Below are 25,395 nucleotides of genomic sequence, written 5' to 3'. Positions count from 1 at the left end.
ATCTAGGGAAGCACTAAATGGACAAATTTCCTGAAAATATTCTGTATAAGAAATACAGAAACGAGAAAATCGTGAATAATCTCAAAGAGGCATTAATTTTATTTTCCATTGTACATTGATATGCTACAGAGTCAGCAGGCTATTGGTACTCGGGCTTGATGAAGTTTTTAATTTATACAAGACTTCTGCCAGCATCATAATTATCAATTTCGGTGAGGATGATTAAGCAGAACTGTGCCTGCAAAAGGTTCAAGTTGCTCAAGTTAGATATCACAAACTGGTAAAGAATAAAACAGATGCACCATGATGATAATGAACAAATAACTGTGACAAGTGATTATGTTATGCAAAAAGCATATTAAAACCTTTTAAGATTAGATAAACAAAAATTTTAAGATATGTATGTCACAGTAGTAGGGGGGTAAACCCTAACTCCTTTAAAGTACCATTACTAGTCTACTTATTCCGAATGGTAAAATATGACATAATATGCACCAATAAATCAATATCTGATGCTTCTCGCGTGACATAATCATCTTACCAGTGTCAAGTCAAAACACCTGAGAATTGAATGCACTTGTTTCATAGCTGTTCTTTACCAGGCTCAAACCGACAGATACAATCATATATATTTCCGTTGAAAAGCTTTTCAGCCAATCTCTGATTCTTCACCATTGCAAGCTGAAAATGACAGTTATGAGTTGTCTAAAGGCTGCTAGCATATAAAACTTTGTAAAGGCATGATGGAAAAGGATATTCAAAGGTTTGGTTTGGAATTTTGTAAAGGCATGACCTCTAATGGTCAAACCAAAGTCATGTTTTAAATAACTGGCAACCTAATTGAAGCCAAGGTCCAAAGAACCAGATGCATTGCTATATTAGTAGGCCCAACATCAGCTTATTGATGAATACTCAAAATATATCCAAATTGATTAATATATCCCTTTTCTCAGGTCCCCTAAAACGGATTAATATATCCAAATTGATTATCCTAGACTCCATCAAATACCCTCACCTTCAGTGCATCACAATTAAAATGAGCATTTAGGTTAGTATGGATGGCTCGCCCCATTCCCTCCAGGATTATCTGCATCACATTCAAAGCCAGCTCAGATGTACAAGCATTTGTAGTAGATAACATATATTGAGGAAAAGTGTGTTTAAAAGGAAATTTAAATTGCCATACCAAGTCTGCATCTTTTGCAACAGCAGCAAGCTCTGAGCTGACCTGCCGTAAATCTATGCAAGGGCCCCCAGATCCGTTCTCAGCAACCATCAAGGACACTGAGGTTGAATGATTTTTCAATTCATCTTCTTGTATACTTACCATTGCATCCATTATCAATCCTCCAGCTTCAGCAGCTTTTCTAATTATATCACAGTGCTGTAATGTTTTAGACAAAACCATCATGTTAAAACTTAAAAAGAGAGATGCTGAAGAGTCGTGGGAGATCTCAACAACAAATCAATTTGATCTGGAAAAGGCTACTAAAAGACAAAAAACTGTTCATTTAGGTAACACCAACCTTTGCAGCTTCAGCCACAATTTCAGGAAGTTCAAGAGCTGTGACATCATTTAAAGCAGGCAAGGAATTTGCAACCAGGACAACCTGCAGCAAGGGAATATCATCATATGCTCTGTATTATCACTTGTAAATTTTAATCATACTAAAAGAACATATGCTTCTAGCAGTTTTAATTTGGTCAAGAGCACTCGAACCGGTTAGGATATTAAATACACAATGGATCTTTCAATTTAAAGTTTGAGAAATTTCTGAAGAAACATACTTGAAGATCTTTCAAGTAATGTCTCCATGAGAAAATTAATATATAGCAAATGTTTCACCTATAGCACAAATATTTTATAGTTAAAATCCTTGTAGAGATTACATTTGTATTTGTGGAAGAACAAAGATGCATCCAATTTCCTGCACTCGAGCACATATCATAAATGTAGTTGACGAATACTTTGTCAAGGCATTTCTTTGCTTGCTAAGTCTTACAAAACAGGAAGATTAAACAGAACAATTTTATATCTTTTCATTTTTTTTCCATGTTGGCAAATGGTTTTCAAATGAAAGAATCAAGTGAGACTCAGAATATGTTCATTTGTGGGAACTGCAAAAACCAGTTGGCAGCACTGAATATTAAATGATTACGCTGTTCCAAAATATGAAATTTAACAGAGTCAAATTATTTGTAGCAACGACTGAAACAAGCAACAAAGAGAAGTCCCATATTAATGTTTTTTACTTTTTTATGTGAAGCACTAAATCATTAACCATATCATCTTCAACCCTCAGTCTTGCCAACGACCAAAAAAGAGATGAATAAGAGAAAGAAATACACAAAGAACAAAAGAGAACAGGCTGCTGCCAAAATGTTCTTTTCCCAGAATGGACAAGGATGGCATCAAGAAGCACAAACACAAGTGAGGAGTTGGCAAATGGCACCTTTCTTAGGGTAAAATAAAATGAAATAATAGAATTAAAGCATAATGTCCATAACTACAATACTTTTGCAACCTCCAAGAATCTCAGCAGGTTTTAGATCTTTATAAGAACCAGTCTGAATTTCCATCAAACACTGGATGCCAAGCTAATAATTTGAGTGTCAAGTGATTAATATTCTTTCAAAAAGAGAGAGAAAAAGCACCATTAAAGTCGAAAAACTCTTTCAAAATGAACGACTGAGAGACAACCTGAGGTTTTAGAGTACACATACCATATAAAGAACATGCATTTAAAACAATCTAGTTCCACAAATAAAAAAATGACCAGTCCCATCTCTTTTGCACATATATAAAAATATTTGTTCTTCTTCCTCACCGACGATTGCATATGAAGACCATACAAGACAAACATTATGTTTTATACATGATAGTATTAGTAGAAAAAAATTGCAACACGTACAGCTACCTATTTTGCTATTTGCTACATTTCTAGCTTACCTCAGTTCCATGACGGAGGAATTCTCGAGCTAATGGAAGCATCCCAAGAACAACATCAGCACCTGAGTTATCAACAAAGAACAAAGCTCTTTTATATGGTTGGGATTTCTCATCTCCAGAACCAAGCATTCTTTCCTTGAACATATCAAAGTCATCCACCTGAGAAAAAAAGCAGCTCTGGCTATGCTCAACTGTATCTGGAAAGCATATGTTTAAGTAATTGTTATGGTAGTAAATTACTAGTAATTTACCCGCCATGGTCGTTGCATCTTTTTTCGGCTCATCCGATATATTTCAATAATCGTTCCCTTGTGATAAAGGTCAACACAAGCACGAGATCCCCAATCGAAGATATTTGCAGCAAGAACACCTTCGATAAGAGCAAGCAATCTATCTTCCTACAAATCAGTGCACAACCTGTCAGTGAAATATACTGTGTAGCAAGCCTCAATCAACACACAACCTTCACTCTTCAGAGGTATCTCCAAGATTCATATCATAAACTTCCTGCTTATAAGCCCATTTTTTCAAGCTAATCTAAAAAACAACCATTTTAATTTAGCTTGTTCATGTGACAACAAATGTCATACGTACACTATGATAAAAATCAATTGACAACATGCAAACAAATCAAGAACAAAGTCATGAGTTAATGAACAATATATCTTAAGCAAAGCAACCCTAGTACATATTTCCAAGCCAGCAAAGAAATGCGTATTAAGGAAACAAGAATTGTCAAACTCTTCTTTATAGATTGGTTGTTACATGAGACAGTGAGCTGCCTTTGGATTCCTCATTTCAACGCTAAATAATGCTTTATTTCATCAAGGCATAGTGCTCAAACAATTAGAAAGTATGAGGAAATTGTTCTAGTTGTTAGAAAGTGCATAAAGTCCTCTCCAATTATAAAATGATATTACTACAAGTTCAGTATTCTCAAAGAAAGAAAATGAATAAAGTTATCCAATTATCCAAGTGCTCTACTCAACACTGTTTCTAAATGTCATGATCTATGGCCAAAAAAAAGGGTCACATTGTATACCTCATTCATATTGTCAAGCTCAATAAGAAGGTCAGGTAAAACAGCAAGAGAAGCTTCATTTTCCCTGTATCACAATAGATAACATTGGAGAATAAGCAAATACCCACACATCAGATTCTAATCAGTATTTAGTTGCAAAGCATAAACATGTATTATATGTCGAAATCACTCATGGCACTACAAGCATAGTTGTTAGGGACAAAATTCAAAGAGCTATTCAATATTAGAAATGATCGCATCAATCTCATGGAAAAAAGATATCACAATGTCAAGGCCTTATCCCAAAATTGCTAAAAACAAGCTCCAGAGGTAACAAAGGGAACATTAGGATATACCAATTCTTTCTTAAATTTATTATAAGTGGGAAATTAAAAAAATACTACAGACAAAAAGTAATGCAAAGAACACATTCGACACAATACAGAGGCTGCACTCAGTTTAGGCTTAAAGTTAGGTTGCTGGTTATTGGTTTTACCTGCCAAACACTTAATGTGAGGAGAGGTCAAACTAGTCATGTAGAAGGAGTTAACCTAAATAACAGGGATAAAGTGTGGGCTAGAATAACCCTCTTGTTCTTTGCTAAACAATATAGCTAACACTTTAACAACAAATAATAAAATGCAGCAACAATCAATTAGCTAGATAATTTAACCTGGCTATTTTAATCATAAACAGAAAGTAGCCAATGAATAACATATATAGTGTATTAGGCTAATAAAAGCTGTCATGCAAATATAAGATCATAATATCTTGCTCACGGTGTATAAGCAAATCGACTATTAAATAGGACTACAAAATTTCTGATGAAAATGAAAAATATTATTATTTTAAAGTACATTAACAAGCCTTGGAAGAATCATAAGTAGGGAACTTCTACTTTCCTTATAAAAGCAAAATTTATTGTCATATAGACAGATTTAACTATGGATCTGTAAAATTCTGACTTTGCATCATTTATTTCAATAATTCTTATCAAAATTATCACATTAAAATGCAAATCGTTATCTAGGCGAAATGGCTTGGCATTGTTAAAGCATTTATTTCCAAGAGGAAGAAAATATTCCACCAATCATAACACAAGTAACGAGTTAGATTTTACTATTAGAAAAAGTTCTATAGCAAACATTGTACTAGTCAATGAAACGGCAAGGAAATATGATCACAATACATTGTCTACATGAAATTTCTGATAGAAAGAAATATCATATTACTTAATGATTCAAGAGATCAAAGAGGATCCCTGTTCCTAGTTAACAAATGGCACAAACTAATCATTTAGAAATTTAAAATTTTCCAAACCAACCTTTGTTTAATTGTGATATAGGCATCCATAAACTGAAACTCCCTCAAGCATTCTTCCCTTAGCTCCAAAAGATTGGCTAAGCCTAACTTCCCATAAGCAGCAGGCTCTTCCATTAACCTACAGTAAAAATCCAAATTTGCTTTATAAAGTGTCCTCTCCTTTTATTTAGCTCATAATTAATCCCACTATGTTGAGAGTTCAGCATGAAGAATCATTTGCTTTACATCAACACAATGGGAAACATGATCAAAGCAGTTAAATAAAAAGTTCAGACGAACCATATTCTAATACCAATTTTTGGAACCTACAATGACAGATTTACCTTGCCAAATGAGCCGAGAATGCATGCGCAAATACATCTCCCCTTCTTTTGGCATCATCAGTTCCACCTTCACTTGCTACTGCCTATAAGATAGTGATAAGCATCAATTTCATTAGTAATGTGATCGATTTTAGTCCTTTTTTCTATTATAGCCAGTAAGAGGTAAAATTCCAGTAAGGTTATAGATTTAGATGATGATCCTGAAATTTCAAGGGACTGATCTGAAAATATTATGAAGTCCAACCAAATGTAAGATGTATACAGACAGCTAGTACTAAGATAAAATAAATCATTTAGAATTGGCACACATAGATTATATGCATAAATACTACTATCTTCATTATCATTGTCCTATTTAGCACTATTAATATTATTCACTGTTGTCGTGATCTCGTCATCATAACTTCTATCAGAGTCTGCAATTCACCAGGACTGGTCCAGGTGTGGAGCTCTTAGATCTAGTCCAATTTTTTTTTTTAAATCTTTAAACTTTGAAAGAACATGCTGCCAAACCAATAAGGGCTCATGTCTCCATCTCAATGCATGAAGCACCATCCCTGCTACCATCCACCCATGGCCAGCTGCCTTCCTCTGTTAAACTTCTCTTTCCTACACTTCCTCCATCGCCTCCTCTTACTCCCTCTTCCACTTCTTCCTTATCCTCCACCGTCTACTTCCTTCCTCTTCCTCCACCGCTTATTCTTCTTATTCCCTCACGGCCTCACCTTCATCTTACTAATCATTTAGAAACTTCAAATTTGCCAAACCAATCTTTGTTTGATTGTGATGTAGGAATCCATAAACTGAAACTCCTTCAAGCATTCTTCCCTTAGCGCCAAAAGATTGACCAAGCCTAACTCCTCATAAGAAGCAGGCTCTTCCATCATCCTACAGTAAAAATTCAAATTACCTTCATCCATTGTCCTATCCATTTCTTTAGCTCATAATTTATCCCACTATGTTGAGTGTTCAGCATGCAGAATAATTTGTTTTGCATCAATATAGTCAGAGACTCGGAAACATGATCAAACCCTCAGCACTGGGTACTGCCAAGCCGGACCTGTACCAGTCTGGCCATGGCATGAGTCTAGCACCTGAAATTGCATTCCTTGATTTTTATTACTGTTGTTGTTGACTTGTATAATAAAAAATATCATTATTACATAACTTCTTGGTATTTAAAATTGTTTTCCCTATATATTAATATACAATGATAAACTTATACTTGGATTCGAGTTGAGATAGTTAACGGAGACAAGTCTGGTTTAGAGTCTGAGCCAATTCAGGTTGTGTTTCAAAGTTTATAGCTACTTTATTTATATATGTCATTATATAAAGCATCTTTAAACTGATAAAATGTGATTATATCAAAGTCTAATTTGTGCTATTCTGTCTTGCAATCAATTCAAAGTTGGAAAATCTACAAAGTTACAGTCTGATATTATTTTATGTCCATCTTAGACAACAGCTCACCATTCTTTGTCATAATATGTCCCAAATTAGCCCCTACTGGTTAACACTTAGGGCATGGTTGGGATAATCTGAATTTGGCTTGCTATTTCCAAGTCCAGGGATCCAACAAATATCTGCACCTGTGCTGAAGCACCAAAAAATTGTGCAGCCATTATTTATGGGGCTTCTAATGAGAAGTGCAAAGAGACCATTCAGATATGGGAGGCAGTTGATTTCTTTTATGGTATGAATAAGTTCTCTTAAAAGATGAAATTTCCCTAGCTCGTTGGGTGGTAACTACTTTTTCTTCAATCCACTCCAAAGCAAGGTTTGTCATACGCAACATACCACTCGGTACGGGTGGTATATACCAGTTTGACAGCGGACAGGTACGGGTAATATATCACTACGCTCTTATGTATGTAGTGTACCAATAGCTAGTCAATACACTGGTATGGACCGGTAAGACGAACCATGCTTTAAAGTCTAAAATTTTTATTCATTTGGGCACTTTTACAACCCTTCTTACTTCTTCCTCTTATTTAATTATTTTTCCTCCTCCTCCATTATTTGTCTGTCAATCATAGAGCTGCTGTTCTTAAATCTGAGAGCTGGACTTTGTTGGTCATTGAGGGCTGGACTTTATTGATGACCAACAAGAGCCTCAACAGTCTTGAGAATTGAAAATTGTCCTCTGCAAGCATGGATTATACTCCCTTCTGCAGTCCAGGTCATCTATCTGCATCACATATGTTCTCTATGAGGCCCTACATGTCCCATGAAGTGAAATCTTTTGACAAATGTTCTGGTAGGCACACCTCTGAACTGAGCTTCAGGGATTACAGCATGATATCTTCAACAAAGCAAGGATTACAATTTCATACCATACTGGAGTTTCGATCTCAACTCGGTATGGTACAGTACGAGCATATCGAGCGGTACACTTTAGCGTATCGCTCGGTGTGTATATATATATATATATAGTTAAAAAATAAAAAAGAAGATGAGACGTCACCTCGTTTCGTCTCCCCACGTGCGATTTCTTCTCCCGCATGGGGAATGATTTCTTCTCCCTACTGAGGCCTTGTCGCCTCAGACGAGGAGGAGGCAACATCTTCTTCTTCCTTTTCTTCTCCCTCTTCTTCAGACATGGGGGGAAGAAAAGGGAGGGCAGCGACGAATCAAGATCGTCAAGGGAGAGCGGTGTCGGATCTCCAGGTTCTCCCTTTTCTTCTCCCTCTTCTTCCTTCTCCCTCTAATATCGCCCGATAGCGGGCCGCGACGGTCGAAATCGACCATTACCGATCAATTTTGGATGGTAACAAGGCGAAAACAATCCTAATCGACGGTACCACACGGTAGTGGGCGGCCCGTGTATCGGTCTGATGGCTGACCGGTACGTACTGCCCGATAGGGGCGATATCATTCGAAATTAAAATCCTTGCAACAAACGACCACTTAAAAATCATAATATTGATGGTAAAGTTAGATGGTTTGATATGCATAAAATAAGTAAAGATTATTTTTGTGTATAAGAAATGAGAAATCATGGACCTCAAGTTCAAGTCACAGGATCATGTTCAGCAAAGACGAGGAAGAAATAAGGAGTAGGAGGCAACTCCAAGTGAAAATAATATCAATTTCTTTCAGTTTGAGGACAAGCTCATGTTCAAATGAACATACACCTATATGTCACACATATCTTCAATATATAAAACATGTGATGTGCTCAGTTGAAAGTTACTGATTTAACTTTGGATCTGATAGTGTTAATAAGATGGTGAAATTTACTGGCAAAGAAGTGGAATAAAAAAGTTAAATAGATACATAATACTTTCTTTCCTTGACCTTTCATCTCCTTATAGAAAAGAGGTCAACGTTGGCCTGTGCTCACACTTCTAATATATATATTGTTCAATTCTTTATAGAAGAATTTCCCAGATGAATCAACTAATATTTTTTCAATGAAGACAGTTGAGGAATCTAACAAGTGAAGCTTAAACCAAAATAGTAGGACTTTCAGTTTCCCAATCTTTACAAGTTAGCAACATCAAGATATTTGGACATGTTGATGTATCTTAAAAGCTTCCTCAATCAGTGAGCATGAGCAAATGACTTTATAGATAAAATTTTTATGCTTCATAGTTCATACCTTATCAACAAGGTCAGGCAAATGCTCAGATAACACAGTGACCCAATACCTACAGCATGATACAACTTGCACATGAATACTTTTGAACAGTGAATAACTCCAAGTCTCCAACAGCAGTTTATCAAGAAAAAGCATGAGCAAGAATAACAAATAGAGTAACTTAAAGCAACTTACTCCAGTTCACCATGATCCAAGAGATCAATAGTGTTCGGCTCATACCTGCAAATGAAGATAATCAAGAATGAATGAAGTTAAATAATTTAAGGTTATTGTGAAAGGTTGGAAGAGGGAGAAAAAATTGTGCTTACGATAAGTCAGATACAAAACTAAGAACAAGATGAACATAATCCATGTAATATGAATCTAGCATGCCCAAAAGAATTAATTAACCAGTACAATGGAATAGATAAAACCAGAACAATGGAGTAATACTGTTGTTGGGATGCAATGAAAGGACCAATCAATATAACAGATAAGAGAGTTGATGGGATACAGTGAAAAGGAGAAAAAAGCACTAGTAGACATTTCTTGTAAGATACAAACAAATGCTCATTTGCTTTACTGCTAACTACATTGGTTGTGAGACAGGCAAAAAGACCATCAAAGACTTGAAAACAGTAAGACCATGTGCTGAAACAATGGAGTCATAATGATGCATGTCTAACACAAGACAATGCCACAGAAATATATCAGATACTCATGTAATAGCTATAATTAATTCAGCCTTTCAGGTTTGACTAAGTTATTCTTATAGCAAAGCAATCCTTACCCGTTGCAAGGACATTGTTATGGATGGTTGCCCATACAAAGTTAAACTCTCTAAAACAAACAGTCATTGGCAAACATACAGATACTAGGAGATGCATGAATATATACACATCAATAATAAGATACATGCGCTCAGGCATCTGCACATTAACTACCCGGATATAGAAACAAAACTGAAGTTAGATATATTTTGAGGGAAAGCTGAAGGAAGCTGTAGAAATTAGAAATTATATAAAACCTGTTGATCTTTCATAAAAAAACTTCAGCTCAGAGTACATCACGTGAGTTTACAGCAAGGCATAATTTACATAATGAAATACCCAGTAATTATTCTGCAGAACTTCAATATCTTGTGAAGACTTACATCTTAGGATCTGCCAACAGAGGAAACTCCTCAAGTGTGGGCACAAGATGAAGAACACCTATGTTCAATGCAGCACTTGCGTCTGAACGCAAAGTATTGCCCCTGGATGAAGGCCGTTCAAAGCCACCCATACCAGTTGTCCCAGGTGGAGCCATAGGTACAGGAGCTGTAATCTGAGTACCCCTCTGAACAAACTTCTCCAGCCACGAAATCTGCAAAGAATCACATCAAGCCTATAACTCACGCTATTCATAGAAAATAGATGAAACAGCCACTGAAACCGACATGCATAGGAACAAGAAGAGAATACATGATGACAAGTATGATGAATATTGTTTACATGCCCATTTGATCAGATACTACTGAATTTCTAGTTCTCTGCAGACTTGAAAAGGAATATCCTTTGCCTTATAAAAAAGAACTTGACATATGATGTGTCATGCCTCGATCTAACCTAACTTGGTTCTCAAGAAGATCAGTCCGTGCGTGAAATAAAGTCATTTTCACATAGCTAATAACTTTTTTTCTTAAAACAATAGTAATTACTAAATACACTTTCACCTCTCACTTCTGATATAATGCTACTTTCAAACAAATATGTCCTTATTTTTAGCATGTAACAATATGTTGATTCGATATTAACAAATACAAGGGTCTATGTCATGCATGAATAAAGCATCAACATAGTCATATACTGATCATATATTGATGATATATAAAGTTATCATATCAATCATGCATGAAGCCTACTTATCGATATATTTACTCTAATTACATGCAATGTAATAAAGTTGTTCAAATAAAGAACACGTCATATTTCATACATATCACATAACAAGGATCAAATCCATATCACAAGTCATACATCTTTCTCTTTTCTTTTTCTTCCATCTTTTTTTATATCACATGTCATATTATAATTTATACTTCCTTATTCATATAGGAAATAAAAGTAATTATGAAATATATAATTGATCATTTGGGAAGCAACATAGTATGTTCAACTGCAGGAGTTTTAAATAAAATTCCACTATTTGAACCAAAAGGAACTCATAAAGTCCTTTTTCTTTTTTGAGGTTCAGCTTGTATTGTGGTTAATGAGTACTGGAAGGAGAAGGATGGTTGCAAGAATATGAGAACAGAAAGTAAAAGAAAAAGTTTCATGCAGTTATTAACTAAGATCCACAAAATTATGTAAATGTTGTTTTGTGATTAAAACTCAACCATGGAACATTGGATTCCCACATACATGCAAATCTGAATTGAGATTTTATACAAATTACTGACCACGAATATTTCCTCATTGCAAAAAAAAAGGACAACACCTACATAAGAATTGACCTATTATTTTCCCCGTTCTTGGATAATACAGTGCCAGAAATTAAAGATAAAAGAACTGCCTCATTTCCAGGTACATGGCAAAGTGGGATAGGAAACCATAGTTGTTTACAAAAGTACATCCTCTGATTTTATAATTTTTTTAATGATTTCACGTCATACATAAAAACACACCAAAATGATTTCCTTCTATCTAGCAATCAAATTATTCTTCAACCATGCACTTCTCAAGGGACAAATTAATGACTTACAACTACAAGTTTGGACTTCTAGGTTATCGGGTTGCTATTCAAACATGGCAGCAATAGGTGAACCCATTGTGCCTAGCCTAAAGGACCACACGAGGTTATCTCTCCCTTCCTCTTGTAGATCAATTCTCCACTCATGATTTCCTTTAATATATCTACTACACAACTGAAAGTTTCCCAACTCAAAATAAGACAATGGAAAACACACAACATATAAAACTCAACATGAATACAGGTCCATGGATCATGAAAAATCATTCTACAAAATTTCATAAATTGATACATATAGTGAGAGAGATCAATAAAATAAATAAGAATAATAAAACTTTAAAGAAGAGACGAGAAGGTTTCCTTCGTCATGAAATCATATTTTATCAAAGATAAGGAAGACAAAAGGAATCATAAGCCCTAACGTCTTTTTGGTAGGTGATGCCCTAACATCTCCTCTTCTCCTTCCTCGATGGCCAAACTCTCTGCCACGAGATGAGAGGATGATGACTATAAATAATGAGGGAGGAGACTTAACCCTAGCCTTAGGTTCATATATGAAATCAAATTACTAATTTTCCCCTGATTAAAATTAAGATATTATACGATGTGCTATACAAGGCTTGTCCCCCATGGCTGATTTAGTGATACTTAGTAGTATATAACAAAATATCTATTTTGAGCTTAAGAAGGAGATTTCCTTCATCATAAAATCATATTTTATAAAAGATATGGAAGACAAAAAAATTTGAATCCCTACCTTGATCTTCGTTGTAGGTGATGCCCAAGTGCCTCATCTCCTCTTTCCTCGATAGTCATACTATCTGCCACAAGAGGATTATGACCATAAATAAGGAGGGAGGGGATTTAACCCTAACCCTAGGTTCATTTATGAAATCAAATTACCAATTTGCCCTTAATTAAAATCAATCTATTATATCATGCGTGATTCAAGGCTTATCCCGTATGACTGATTCAATGATGCTTCATAGTATATAACAAAATATCTATTTTAAACTTAATTATGAAAGATAAGGAAGACAAAGAGAATCGGGTCCCTAACTTGGTCTTTGTTGTAAGTAATGTTGTCTCATCTCCACCTTCCTCAATGGTTGTGCTCTCTGCCATGAGAGGAGAGGATAGCGGTTATAAATAGGGAGGGAGGGGATTTAACCTTACCCCTAGGTTCACTTATGAAATCAAATTATCAATTTGCCCCTAATTAAAATTAGAATATTATCTGATATGTAGTACTAGGCTTGTCTCATATAGTTGATTCCAAGGTTTATTGTACCAATGCGTATCGCCTAATATGGGCGGTACGTACTGATTTGACAAGATACCAATACGTGGACTGCCTTTTATCGGGCGGTATCAATCACTTGACCTCGAATCGAGTGATATGGGGTCTGTATCGGGCGATAATGGTCGAAATTCGACCGTTACCGACCTGTACGAATCGGTAAGCATTACCGATCATGGGTTGTGATTGCCCTGTTTCAAACGGTCAATTTAATCGTTTAAGGCTTAGAAAAGGATTTTTAAATCATTTTCTCCTGACTCTTTCAACTCATTTCACTCTCTCAAACTCTTTTTCACTCACATCTCTCTCTTATTCTCACATTTTTACTCTCCTAAAACTCAACAAAGCTACAATTGATGAATTGGATCAAATTTAGGGGCTAAATTGAGAGAATTAAGAGGAAGTCCACTCTAATCAAGAGGTATGTATTCTCTTTCTAGATTTTTATTGATTTATGAGATAACTAAGCCTATTCTATGTGGTGTATAACTTAATGTCTAATATGTTTTTTAATGGTAGAATAATGTTAATTAGGGAATAATTAAGGTCTTTAATGTTATGATTAGTGTATTTAATATTATTTTTTTCGAAATTAAATAATCGCTGGGTCCCCCACATTTGCATGCCAAGTGATTCTAAGGTCTTTAATGTTGTGAATAATCATTAGGTCCCCCACGTTTTCATGCCAAGTGATTCTAAATGTGCTTGTCTTATCCCGATAACATATGTCACGGGCTTAGCTTATTTTGCCTAAATCGTACAGCATAATTGCATGTTTGTACGCAAAGTATCAATCTCCCCAAAACCTACTTTGCAGGCTATAAACGATCGCGCGACAAAAGGTCCAAGTTGGTCTGTCGTGACCAAAAGTCCTCATAAGCCCCCACATGATACCACTGAGGAATAAGACAACAAACCAACCCTAGACACTGCCCCAAAGGCCCATCTAACCATGTGCCACCTAGGTAGCTTTAGGGTGCTATGTTGGCTGACACTCCACATCACTCTACGAAGATAAAAAAAACCCCAAAATAGTTATCTGGATGGCCTATTTTTAGGTAGTTTTGTCTTTATGCAATGACTGTAGACAATCTATGCTTACAGGACTAAAACGACCACAAAAGCCAACCAAAATGGGACTGTCAAGCCTACTGCAATCTTTCTATATGTTTTACAATGCATAAACAAAATCAAAAGATACGGAAATATACAAACATTACATCGAACACCTCGTGTATAGATTTGTCCATGACAAGATGACGACTATAAATAAGGAGAGGATTTAATCCTAATCCTAAGTTCACTTGAAATCAAATTACCAATTTGCCCCTAATTAAAATCAGTCTATTATATCATGTGTGGTTCAAGGCTTTGTCCCGTATCGCTGATCCAATGATACTTAGTATTATATAACAAAATATTTGTTTTAAACTTGGTCATTGTTGTAAGAGATGCTCTAATGGCTTCTCTCCTCCTTCCTCAATGGCCATGCTGTCTACCACGAGAGGAGAGGATGGCGACTATCAATAAAGAGGGAGGGGATTTAACCCTAACCCTAGGTTCACTTATGAATCAAAGTATCAATTTACCCATAATTAAAATTAGGGTATTATAAGATGTGCGGTACGAGGCTTGTCCCCTATGGCTATGATTCTTAGTATATAATAAAATATCTATTTTGAATTTAAAGATAAATAGGAATATTTACAAATCACTCAAGTAATAAGGTGACAAATGGAAGCAGTGTAATGATAAGAAGTGCGATAATTCAAGCAAATGTGTACTGTACAAAGGGAACAATGTTCTTGCCTTTTCATTCAGGTTGCCAAGCGGAGGACCATGAATCTTTCCCCCAATACAAGGAGCCTCCATAGGAAATCTTTCAACCAACTGATGTGCTCTCAAGTAATCAAGGCCATGTGTTTCATAGCTCATGAATGCACCAAGAGCTCCTAAAAAGCCCTCATGACGCAGAAACATAGCTTGTGCCTGTCCCTTAGACCTAAGGATAAGGAAACATCCAGCAAAATATTATAGAGCACTTTAAGTGCTGAAGAATCAAGTTATGAAAGTAAACTATTACTTCTACCGGATTTCACATCAAATACATGAAAATTAGGCCAATTAGAATAAACTTGACAAGCATACGGTAATGATATTCACAAAATTAACAAAATTATAATTAAAGTGAATTTGACAACACATTACCAGAAATGCACTGCAAAAGAAATGGTGTCCATGGTGTAAGCATGACCACGAATGAAGAATCCTCCAAAAAATATTTTTTTCAGCCCATAACGAAGTGCATTTAGATATGAGATCTAAGACAACAGTAACAATAATAAGCTGTCAATCCCAATTTTCTGGGTTCAGTTAATTTTAAAACATCTATCACGTAAAAAACTGAGAGAAATTATCACAAACAACATAGTAGCCCTTCATGGGATTCAAGAAATAATTGCAAATTCAGACATAACATGGATAAAGGCCACAGAGAGAGATTAAGAGAACAAGATTAAAAATTCCAGAGAACCAAAATAAGTTGCTATGGGAAAACTGGATCACAGCAATATATTCTCGTCATACTTAGGAGTTAGGAGTTGGGAGTTACCTGAAGTCTCAATACGTTGAGGATCAGAAAACTAGGTAAACTCAGACTCCTATATTAACAAGAATATGTTCTCGTCATATTAAGCAGCAACAGTTGGTTGTAAAGCTTCATCTATAATCTCAACAAGTTGTCAATTACATATGGTGGGTAGCATCAATGATCCTCAGAGTGTACCAACTAAGTTGTTAACAATAGGCAGATATGAACATTCCAAAAATCACAGTCAGCTTCCAGTTTAATATATAATCATAAGCAGTTCAAGTCCAAATTTTTAACAATAGCAAACTAAAAGAACCAAATTGATACAGGCAAATTCAACCTTCCCTCCTGGTTTTGTATTACAAGTTTACAACAGAATGCGACATGCAGGAATGCTGTTCCCACAATTCAAACAATTGATACCAGGCTGCAATAGGAGAATCTTGCAATTGTGCGAAGGCTCGCTCTCTATATGACTAAATATCTTGAAGTTACTACAAGGTTGCTAATTGTATTTTTGAAGCACATAGAACTTGTGAAATACTGGACTAACATAAATAACAAATAACAGTGTCATGAATCTATAAAATTAAATGCATCAAGAAATGGGTGTATGATGCCAGAGCTCATAAATAGGAAGACATTCAAGATACATGTTCCTACTTCACAAAGAAAAATATTATCTAAACACTTCTCTTAGCAAATTAATTTTTGGTCCATGGATACAAGTCAGGAAACTAACCTGCCCAATGTTATATGAAATCATCCGCAGAAGAGAGAGAGAGATATCTTCAGGTCTGTAATCAGAAAGTTCCTTGGTTTCTGAAATTGTTTTTCCAAAACTAGAAGCTATAGTTGATGCTGAAAGCCCAATCTAAAACAATTAAGATAAGTCTAAGTTATTTAAAGCACAATAAGAGAAAGGCCACAACGTTGCCACAGCTAATATAAGACACTTGAATGTTCTCTTAACCAGTTCAAAAATGATTTCTGAAATATAATAACAAAAACATTGTCTTGATACAGACATGCAAAGTCTGATGCGGTCGGTTAGTTGATCAATTCTTAAAGGATGTTGTTATGTGTACTAAGGATGAATTTAATCACTTGCTTATACTTTACACCAGAGACAACGGAAAAACACATAGTATGACAATAATAGTGCTACTGAGAAATAGCACTTGAAGTTAAAATGGACGGAAAAAATAATTCAATTAATACAACCTAGGGCTTTCTTGTCATAACAATAGTGCACAAAATAATAAAGTTCTAACTGTTCAGATTATTAGTATGAAGTGGCTATAGAACTTTTATTATTGTTAAGCTAGATTCCTACTCTCAGAGGAGAGCAAGAGGAAGAATTAACTTCTAGAGACATGTAACTATTAAGTCAATTGTGGTAAAAATTTGATGGGCACAGTTAGAGGATTGGTGATTAAGAGAAGAGCGAGACGAGGTAACATGATTCTTTAGGACCCAGCTCACATGACTATCACAGCCAACTAAATGTTATAAGAAAGTCATGAAGGTGCTAATGAGCACAATTGGTAAGGTTCTTGACTGTTGATAGGAAGTTCTTGGGTTCGAATCCTGCCATCACCAAAATATCATTTACAATTTCCCAAATTTTAGATCCAACTGGCTAATCCGGTGGTAATATACTCAACTTACTTACCTTCAGTGTTTGAATCCTCATCTCAAAAATCTTAACACAACCGACTAGCGTGGTGGTGGCATACCCATCTTACATACCTTAGGTTCAAGATTCGAATTCTTGTCCTAAAAAAATTGAGGTTATTAGCTAACTCAATTCGTAAAAACCTTGATAGCAGATAGCAAAGACCTATGAAATTCCATCTTCACAATATACAATTTGCACATAAGAAAAAAAAATCATTTCATGGATACGTACAACACATACTGGCCCAGATGGGGACTGTCGATTTATGAAAATCACCCTTTCTAGGTGGCAAAAGCATAGTGGCTATTGATGTTAAATACTAATTGGTTACATTTCAAACATAACCAGTTTCAACCAAAGCATACCAAAACAAGTATTAAAAAAAAAAAAATTGCTGTGATCTCTCCCTCTCTCCTTTCTGTCATCTTCCTCCCACAGCCACAAGACAGAGAAGAGAAGAGGAATATAGAGATCCCACAGCCACCTCCCTATAGCCATGGCAACTGCGACTGCTCTGGCTCCTCTTGCAGTGAACTTGAACTGGAACCAATCCCACCTCTATTGCCCTACCTGTGGTTCCATGCTCTAAACCACAATGACCTCCTATCATACCCCAAGGTTCAATTCACAGCATCAAATTTCCCTCTATTGAACAAAATAACAAGTACGAAAGGCATATCATTAAGTCATCATCAACAGCATGATTTCTCTTCCCTAAAATGAATGTGGTTCGTACTTGCAGTGTAACCCGGACGCAACAATAAAAGCTAACTTATAAGTTTATCCTACACATATTAATCATAACCCAGTAATAACGCATGATAAAAATAAAATATAAATGTCAACTTATTTAGGCAACAGAAAGAAGACGATATAAGATATTAAATACCTTAGAATAGTCCAAACCACCATAAATATCTCCAACAAGCATATCAACATTACTATTATCTCCTTGCTGGCTCAACTCTAACAGCTCATCAAAACTGTAAAATGTGTAAATCTTGAAAGAAAGAAATTTAAACATATTTCACTTAGCGAGTCTACAAATGGAAGAAGAAGCACGAACTTCTTGCATTTTGTCAACAGCCTCCCGAGCCCCCAGAAAGTCCCACCACCAACATTAGTCCCACTAACTCGTTGATATTTCCCATCACCATCCACCTAATGAAGCAAACCAGTTAGAGAAACATCTAATGTACCAAGAAATTAAAAAAAAAAGATTACAGATAATCAGTACCTTGATGATACTAACTCCAGAACCAACATTAACAAGAAGATAGGGAAACATATCATTATGATCAATCTGCACAAACTCTTTCTGGCCTTCCATGTGCGTAAAAGCTTCATGCCGTATTGCCTTAACAAAGTATGGCAGAATTAATATCAGATGTACGGTAACAATTAGAAAGGACATTAAAGAAGAAAAAGATTGTGTAGCAGCTGGCACATTATTGCTGTTGCAAAAATCCATATCCAGTAAAGAATTAGAGCATTATGAAAGAATGTCACCCCACTGAATCCCTACTTTGACACAGCTATAGTGTATAATTTCCTTTATAGAACTTTCTTGTGACATCTCAACTCTTGTTCAGTTCCAGCTGTCTAAATTAACTGAAGTTGGGAATGATCAGGTGCCAATGAAAGATCCAGTGCTCAATATTTCTCTTTACAAAGAATCTAATGTACAAATGAAAGCAAGTCTGTGTCAGGTCATTAAGATACTTGAGTAAGAAAGTGGGCAGAGCAATAACTTATTTAGCTAGATTCTTAATAAAAATGATCCATTCATTTTTGTGCATGTTATTAATATTCTAGCAGCAAAAAGAAAGATTGTCACATTGGTCCTCCAACTGCGGAAAAGGGTAGATGCATAAACAGAAGGAAAGAAAATGTTCGCATTTGTCCAGATTTTAGAGTGATAAATTTTTATCGTGATTAGGCTAAGGTCAGGTGATTTGTTAAATTGGTAATCTGTGGCCCATGTTCTTTAATTGAACAAATGAAACACTACATTATAGAAACATCAAACATCTATGATATCCATAGCAAAAAAATCAAGTGACATTTGCATCATCAATCAACATCTCAGAAAAAGCAAGAGAACAAGTACAAAAGTCACATCTTTAATGAGAAAAACATACTTTAAGCAAGAAAAAAAATATTATGAAGCCAGTAGATAAAAATTCCTGCAAATATAGCATTAAAGAATAAATGAGAAAAAACATACTTTAAGCAAAAAATTTGCTCCAGCTACAAGGCAACTCATTTCATCTTCCTTATCAAGACTAACTCCAAGCCTTTCTTTCAAGACATCAGCAAATTTGTATGCCCCTCCACCTGTGGCCTTTTCGAGAAATCTAGTCAGTACACTAACATTAGTTAGACCAGTGTTATCTAAAATTATAAATACAGAGTACAAGTGACTACCATATTCACAATATCAACCCCCACTAAACAAGAAAAAGTCAAAGTCAGAAGCAAAAAAAAAAAAAACACAACACCTGTAACTGATATGTATGGTATCAGCTATGGATTACCAAGAACCCTAATTACCTAGGGTTGAGACATCTGACACGAACCTTCCCCTGTTGATCAGCTCTGCTGAGGGCAATGTCGCTAGTCAGACTAATAGATGAAACGTAGTCAGATATGGCAAATTTTTTTGTCGACTGTCAAGTAACACACAACCACCATACTTTATTGCTTAGGCTTCGACTAGCAATGTAAACAATTTTAAACATGCACAAGCAGATTTAACCAAGAACTCTAGCTGAAGTTAAACAAATAGGAAGCCTGGTCACCATGAAGGTTGTGAATAATTGGACTTAAATATCCATGTCTCTTGAGCATAGACTGAATAGTCTAAAGAGAAATTAACAAAGGAAATCCAATTGTTGCGTTCTCTTATCATCTTTTTAAAATAAATAAACAAATAAACCAACATTAAAAGGCTCCTAGACCACCACAAGAAATAAATTAGACTTACGGTGATAAGAAAAAGAAAAATGCTGCAAGGTCATAAGAAAAAAAAATGCACAAGCAGGGAGTGCTTGACACGTTTGGCTGTTTAAGATGTCCAACTTATACCAGTGACCAGACATCTATTTGAAGTCTGATCCAGGGACTAGCCTCTGGCCTAATTACTATAGCACAATCAGCATGCATTTATAATTGCAACCAAATCGTGTTGGTTCAAGTAAAGATGCATTAAGTCAAAAAAAAAAGCAGCAAACCTCATAGGAAAAGTACTAATGAGATTAGTTAGTAAAGATGGAACGAACTTTGTTTGCATGTACAACTTCATATAAACGGTACATAGAAATCATATTCTGTGGCTAACATGAATGAATGATTAACAATTTAAAACACTAGGTTTGGATCACATGTTATGACACAATCTGCAACAAGTCTATGGGAAACCAACTTCACAGTATTCCAAGACAAGGACAGACAAAATTATTCTCAAATCATGTGAACTAACCGGTGGTTCAAGTTAAGCATCAGCCAATGTTCAGGTTGGCTTTTCAAAAAGGTACCACTAAGAATAAGCATATCTTATCTAAAATGTGCTATTTTCTAAATTCCTCTTCAAGTAAATAATGGTACATCAAGTGCAGTCAAGCAGGTTCCCAACAGGTGGCAAAAAGCATGTCAGCATGAAAGCCTCACAGTACAACAGGCCATAGGTGTATACCACATAGCCAGGTCAGCAATTGCACATCACCACATGGAGTCACGGACTGATCTTATCTGATATGGTGGAAGTGTAAACCCCAAATGACTAATGAAGTTAGAGCTAGAAGTGCCTCTGTTAAGTATGTAATTCTACATTCTATTATCTTGGTAAATTCTTGGTTAGCACATCCAACTTGACAATGTGATAAATGAATAATCTCTCCTTTTTAAATAACAACATTTCAGACAGAAATTCAAGTATCTACTAAAGCCACATGACGTATAGGTTAAGAGAATTTGAGACTATAGCTCTGTATAAGCTTTAGGATCAGTTCTATCACGTTTGTTTGACAACAAGATAGTAAATAAAAGGAAACTGTTCTTTTAAAATTCCACACTTTCTGTGTGGAGACTTATTTAACACTTAATAATAGAAAAATTAAGTGCTGGTTTTAGAAGCATAAATGAACCAAAATTGAATATTAACTCAATGTCAACCTTTATTGTTGTTTTGTGACCAAACACAGCAATGCATCAAGTGCTCCTTGATACCTAGTGCTACTTAGGAATTCAGTTATACTTGACATGGATTGCAAACACACAATGCTAATTGGTGGCTCAGCACCAGGGCTGGTTACTACACAGCCAACCTACTACATGGAAATCTCATAAAAAAATCATAATAATTTTTCACAATAATTTACCATCAGACTTTGTATAACGACTTTTACGGATCACAGACATGTACTTTGAAAGAAAAAAAATAAAAAACTTTCTTCTTAGTTTTAAAGGACTTACAGAATAATTGTTTTTCTTTTATAGTGTTACATGCCTATACTTAATGACGTATGTTCTTTGTTTGAAAATATGCGATTAAGAACTCACAAGGAGACATAATAGTAGCTGGCTTCTCCCAGTGTTAAATTTATCAGGGATTGTTCAAAGCTAGAAGGGAATGCCTGCAGAACATCTGGATCCAATCAGTTGCTTTGGGGATGATCAACTATACCAATGGAAGCATTTCAAATCCATGGTATTTGAAGTTCATTATAGATGACATTTTGGAGTTAGCAAGATAATGTAAAGTTGTAAATTTAAGTTAAATTAAGAAAAATGCTTACAGGATTGTTCATAAGGTTGTAAATTTTGGTCATCTATATACGTCAGCTCACACCTGGGGAACTGAATTAAGCATGTTATTTTTCGAAAATGTAACTACCAGCAGTTGGTGGTTTACTAGAATGTAGTACTTTGTTTTCAAAGAAATTTCTGTTATATTTTTCAGCTGAAAATTCATAGAAACTCAGAGGATATGCATACACTTAACTAGCTGAAGTGATTGGCACAAAATAATGAAATATAACCTCAGACTACCAACATCATTAATTGACCTTATGGTCATAATGATGCAAAATTTTATGGCAGCATCTCTCAAATTATTATGCTCTAAAGACCCCAAGGAACTACATGAAAGCCCATCAATGAATTTTATAATTTGAAAGAAGAGCAGAATGGATGCTGTAACAAATGTAACAAATATAAGTAATGTTTGTGAAGGTTACCTTGATTACTATATTAGCATCCGTTTGAGTCCCAGATCGCCATGAAGGTGAATCAATCCCTATAATCTAAAATGACTCAGTAGTAATATTTAACAGAAAGTCTGAAAAAATATTATGGACTTTTCATGAAGGAGCCATGACTTAGTTCCAAATTGTTAAGCTAATCTGCTGATAATAATTATTGTGTTTGATCATCACAATGGCAGTTTCAGATCAGATTGTGAGAACAGATTGTCATAACAAACGGCTTTCTGGCAGTCACATCTTTCTCTTGGTTACTAACCACCAGCTACCTAATAATATTTTGTAGTCCTCATCTGTTACTACTATACTGTAAAGATCACAATACATACCACCACGATGAAGTTGCTTTGAGGAAATAAAGTCAAGGCATTCATTCAACTTCCCCGTCTCAAATTTTACAAAATGAAGCCTCCCGCCAAGAATCGGATAACTCCTTCTGTTACCATTAGAGAGCCCAAACCTTTTCTTCATGGATCTCCTCTTATCATCAGGTGACTGTTCCTCATGTCGTGAGAAGTATACCAGCTTAATGAGGGAACCTAGCACCAAAGAAGCATCATGAAAATTAGATGTTGACACAGCTTTCAGAGGATAATAAATTGGAATCAATATGATTTTGTCATTTGAAAAATAAGCAGTAGCATTCAGATAAATCCTTCCATAATAGTGGCAATGTCACATTCATAACCTGCTACATCCCTTGCCTCTCTCTCTCTCTCTCTCTCTCTCTCTCTCTCTCTCTCTCTCTCTCTCTCTCTCTCTCTCTCTATAATTTGTCATCATGCTGGCTGGTTGTGACAATATGCCAGTCCATAATGACATATTATGCCAGTGAGATGGCTAGCCAGAATGTGACACAGACCATTAACTGGTTCCTTGCAAAAAACCTAAGAACTTCACAAAACAACGGCCACCATCTATCCAAAAAAACTGAAAAAGACAATATATCAGCAATGAATATGAGCATGATAATTCTATCCCAGAATGGATTTCTCAGAAGAAGATGAATCTCTTTAGTATTATACAGAACATAACTAAAAGAAGCAACCAGGAAAAGAAAATGGTAGGTTAGATAGAAGACCTCCAATATCCAGGGCCAAGTGGGAGATGTCATCAGACTGGTTCGGCAACAAAATGGTAGGGTTCCTGTCCTCAGAATCTTCTTGTATGGCAGCCCTACTAACATCGAGCTGTGGCCGCGAGCTAGATCTGTGCATTGAGTTGGTCATGGTTGACACCATCTCCTCCTTGCTACTATGCTTCAACTTCTCTTTGCTATAGTCATGGTCAGGATTGCTGTTGTTGAGTTCACTGGCCATTAATCTTCCCTTGCCTACGGTCTGCCTTACTCCAACCGTCTTAATAACTGCTAATTATGACCAATAATTCTTGAAGAATGCATACGGAAAACAAGAGGAAAAGCAACAAGAAATGCATAGCATAATTGTAGAATTAACTCATAACGTTCAGCGACCTTATAGCATACATTTATCTCCTCAAATTTCAAAATTATGACAAATGCTTCAATGAAGGATGGAATTTCGAGAGAGAAATTAATTGTTCATGATCTTGATTATATTCATCATCCTCAGCGAAATTATATTATATCAGTAAAGAATGCATATATTTTACTTATACATTATTTCAATAAAGGACGTTTCATCAAGTACGAAGCTAATTGTTCATCCATCTTGATTAAAATCCAAACTATAATATATCAGTAAACATTGTATGCACCGTCTTGATATATATAGAGAGAGATAGAGAGAGAGAAGAAAATCCTAGTCAAACTTGTTTGTGAAATCAGATCAAATGGAGAAAGAACCAATTCAAGAAATGAAAATCTACACGGAGAATTAATCAAGAAGAACAAAGAGACCACATCAGACATCTAAGGATCAAAAGGAAGCAAGAAACCGTAAGTAAAAAAACAAACGTAGCTTAGTCACAACGAGTTCTTGAAATCAAATCCAACAGTTAAAAGACAGAAAGAATCAATTAAAGAAACAGAAACCAACACGAAAAAGAGAAAAGAAATCAAGAGGCACAAAGAGATAACATCGCACTCCGCTAATGTCCAATTGATTCAAAACCCAGAAAAAATAGAAATACAGGAAGATTTTGGACCGGAACAGAGGAAGAAAGAAAGAGTGGAGAGCGTACTAAAGCCAGAAGTGTTCTTGAAACCAAATCCGAAGAAAGAATCATCTAAAGAAACAATAGTTCCACGGGAGGAAAAGAAATCAAGAAGCACAAAGAAACCACCTCGAACACCACCCCCATGATTCCCAATCGATTGAAGAAGAGGTATCCTCCCGATCGGAAGAACGAGAAAAGAAGAAAAAGAACGAAGCGTGGACGAGGAGATCGCAAATCTGAAGGTGCATGGAATTGTTGAGGATCGATTAGATACGAAGGGAAGAAGAGAAGCATTTTCCACCCACCCAGGAGGAGGTCGGTCCAATGTGCCGGCTGACGATGAGAAGTGCGAGTGACGACCAAGGTAGACAACCCACCCGAACCGAGGGGCAGATAGCACTCAAATAAAATCCTCCAAAACATCGAATCGGAGGATTCCATATCCGCCGTCCATTTAGCCGATGGCGTCGATCCGGGAGGACTCATCTGGCAGT

At 35.8% G+C, this 25,395-nt stretch overlaps 1 protein-coding gene across 3 annotated transcripts; it reads right to left on the bottom strand.

Moving 5' to 3' along the window:
• Positions 1–3: 3 nt before the first annotated feature.
• Positions 4–25,362, bottom strand: LOC135614586 (pantothenate kinase 2-like). Of its 3 annotated transcripts, none has more exons than XM_065112093.1 (24): positions 25,207–25,361; positions 23,844–24,128; positions 23,092–23,301; positions 22,739–22,797; positions 19,729–19,845; positions 18,739–18,858; positions 18,568–18,662; positions 18,391–18,484; positions 16,563–16,694; positions 15,439–15,551; positions 15,040–15,232; positions 10,354–10,565; positions 9,396–9,440; positions 9,222–9,270; positions 5,618–5,700; positions 5,296–5,412; positions 3,993–4,056; positions 3,202–3,348; positions 2,951–3,109; positions 1,527–1,610; positions 1,187–1,384; positions 1,016–1,087; positions 542–681; positions 4–238 (listed from the first exon to the last, which is right to left on the bottom strand). In XM_065112093.1, exons 1-23 carry the CDS (start codon positions 25,340–25,342, stop codon positions 583–585), a joined length of 2,883 nt encoding a protein of 960 aa, XP_064968165.1. In that variant the 5' UTR covers positions 25,343–25,361; the 3' UTR covers positions 4–238; positions 542–582. The 3 variants fall into 3 exon arrangements, 2 of the variants coding, with proteins under 2 accessions (XP_064968165.1, XP_064968166.1); XM_065112094.1 differs by lacking the exon at positions 25,207–25,361 and adding an exon at positions 25,028–25,184; XR_010487600.1 differs by lacking the exons at positions 4–238; positions 542–681; positions 1,016–1,087; ... (7 more) ...; positions 9,222–9,270; positions 9,396–9,440 and adding an exon at positions 12,688–12,751 and having other exon boundaries at positions 10,432–10,565; positions 25,207–25,362.
• Between the last annotated feature and the right edge of the window lie 33 nt (positions 25,363–25,395).

The sequence above is a fragment of the Musa acuminata genome, chromosome BXJ2-6 (assembly GCF_036884655.1).
Source record: "Musa acuminata AAA Group cultivar baxijiao chromosome BXJ2-6, Cavendish_Baxijiao_AAA, whole genome shotgun sequence".
Lineage (NCBI taxonomy): Eukaryota > Viridiplantae > Streptophyta > Magnoliopsida > Zingiberales > Musaceae > Musa > Musa acuminata.
This window is presented reverse-complemented; position numbering and strand designations above follow the sequence as displayed.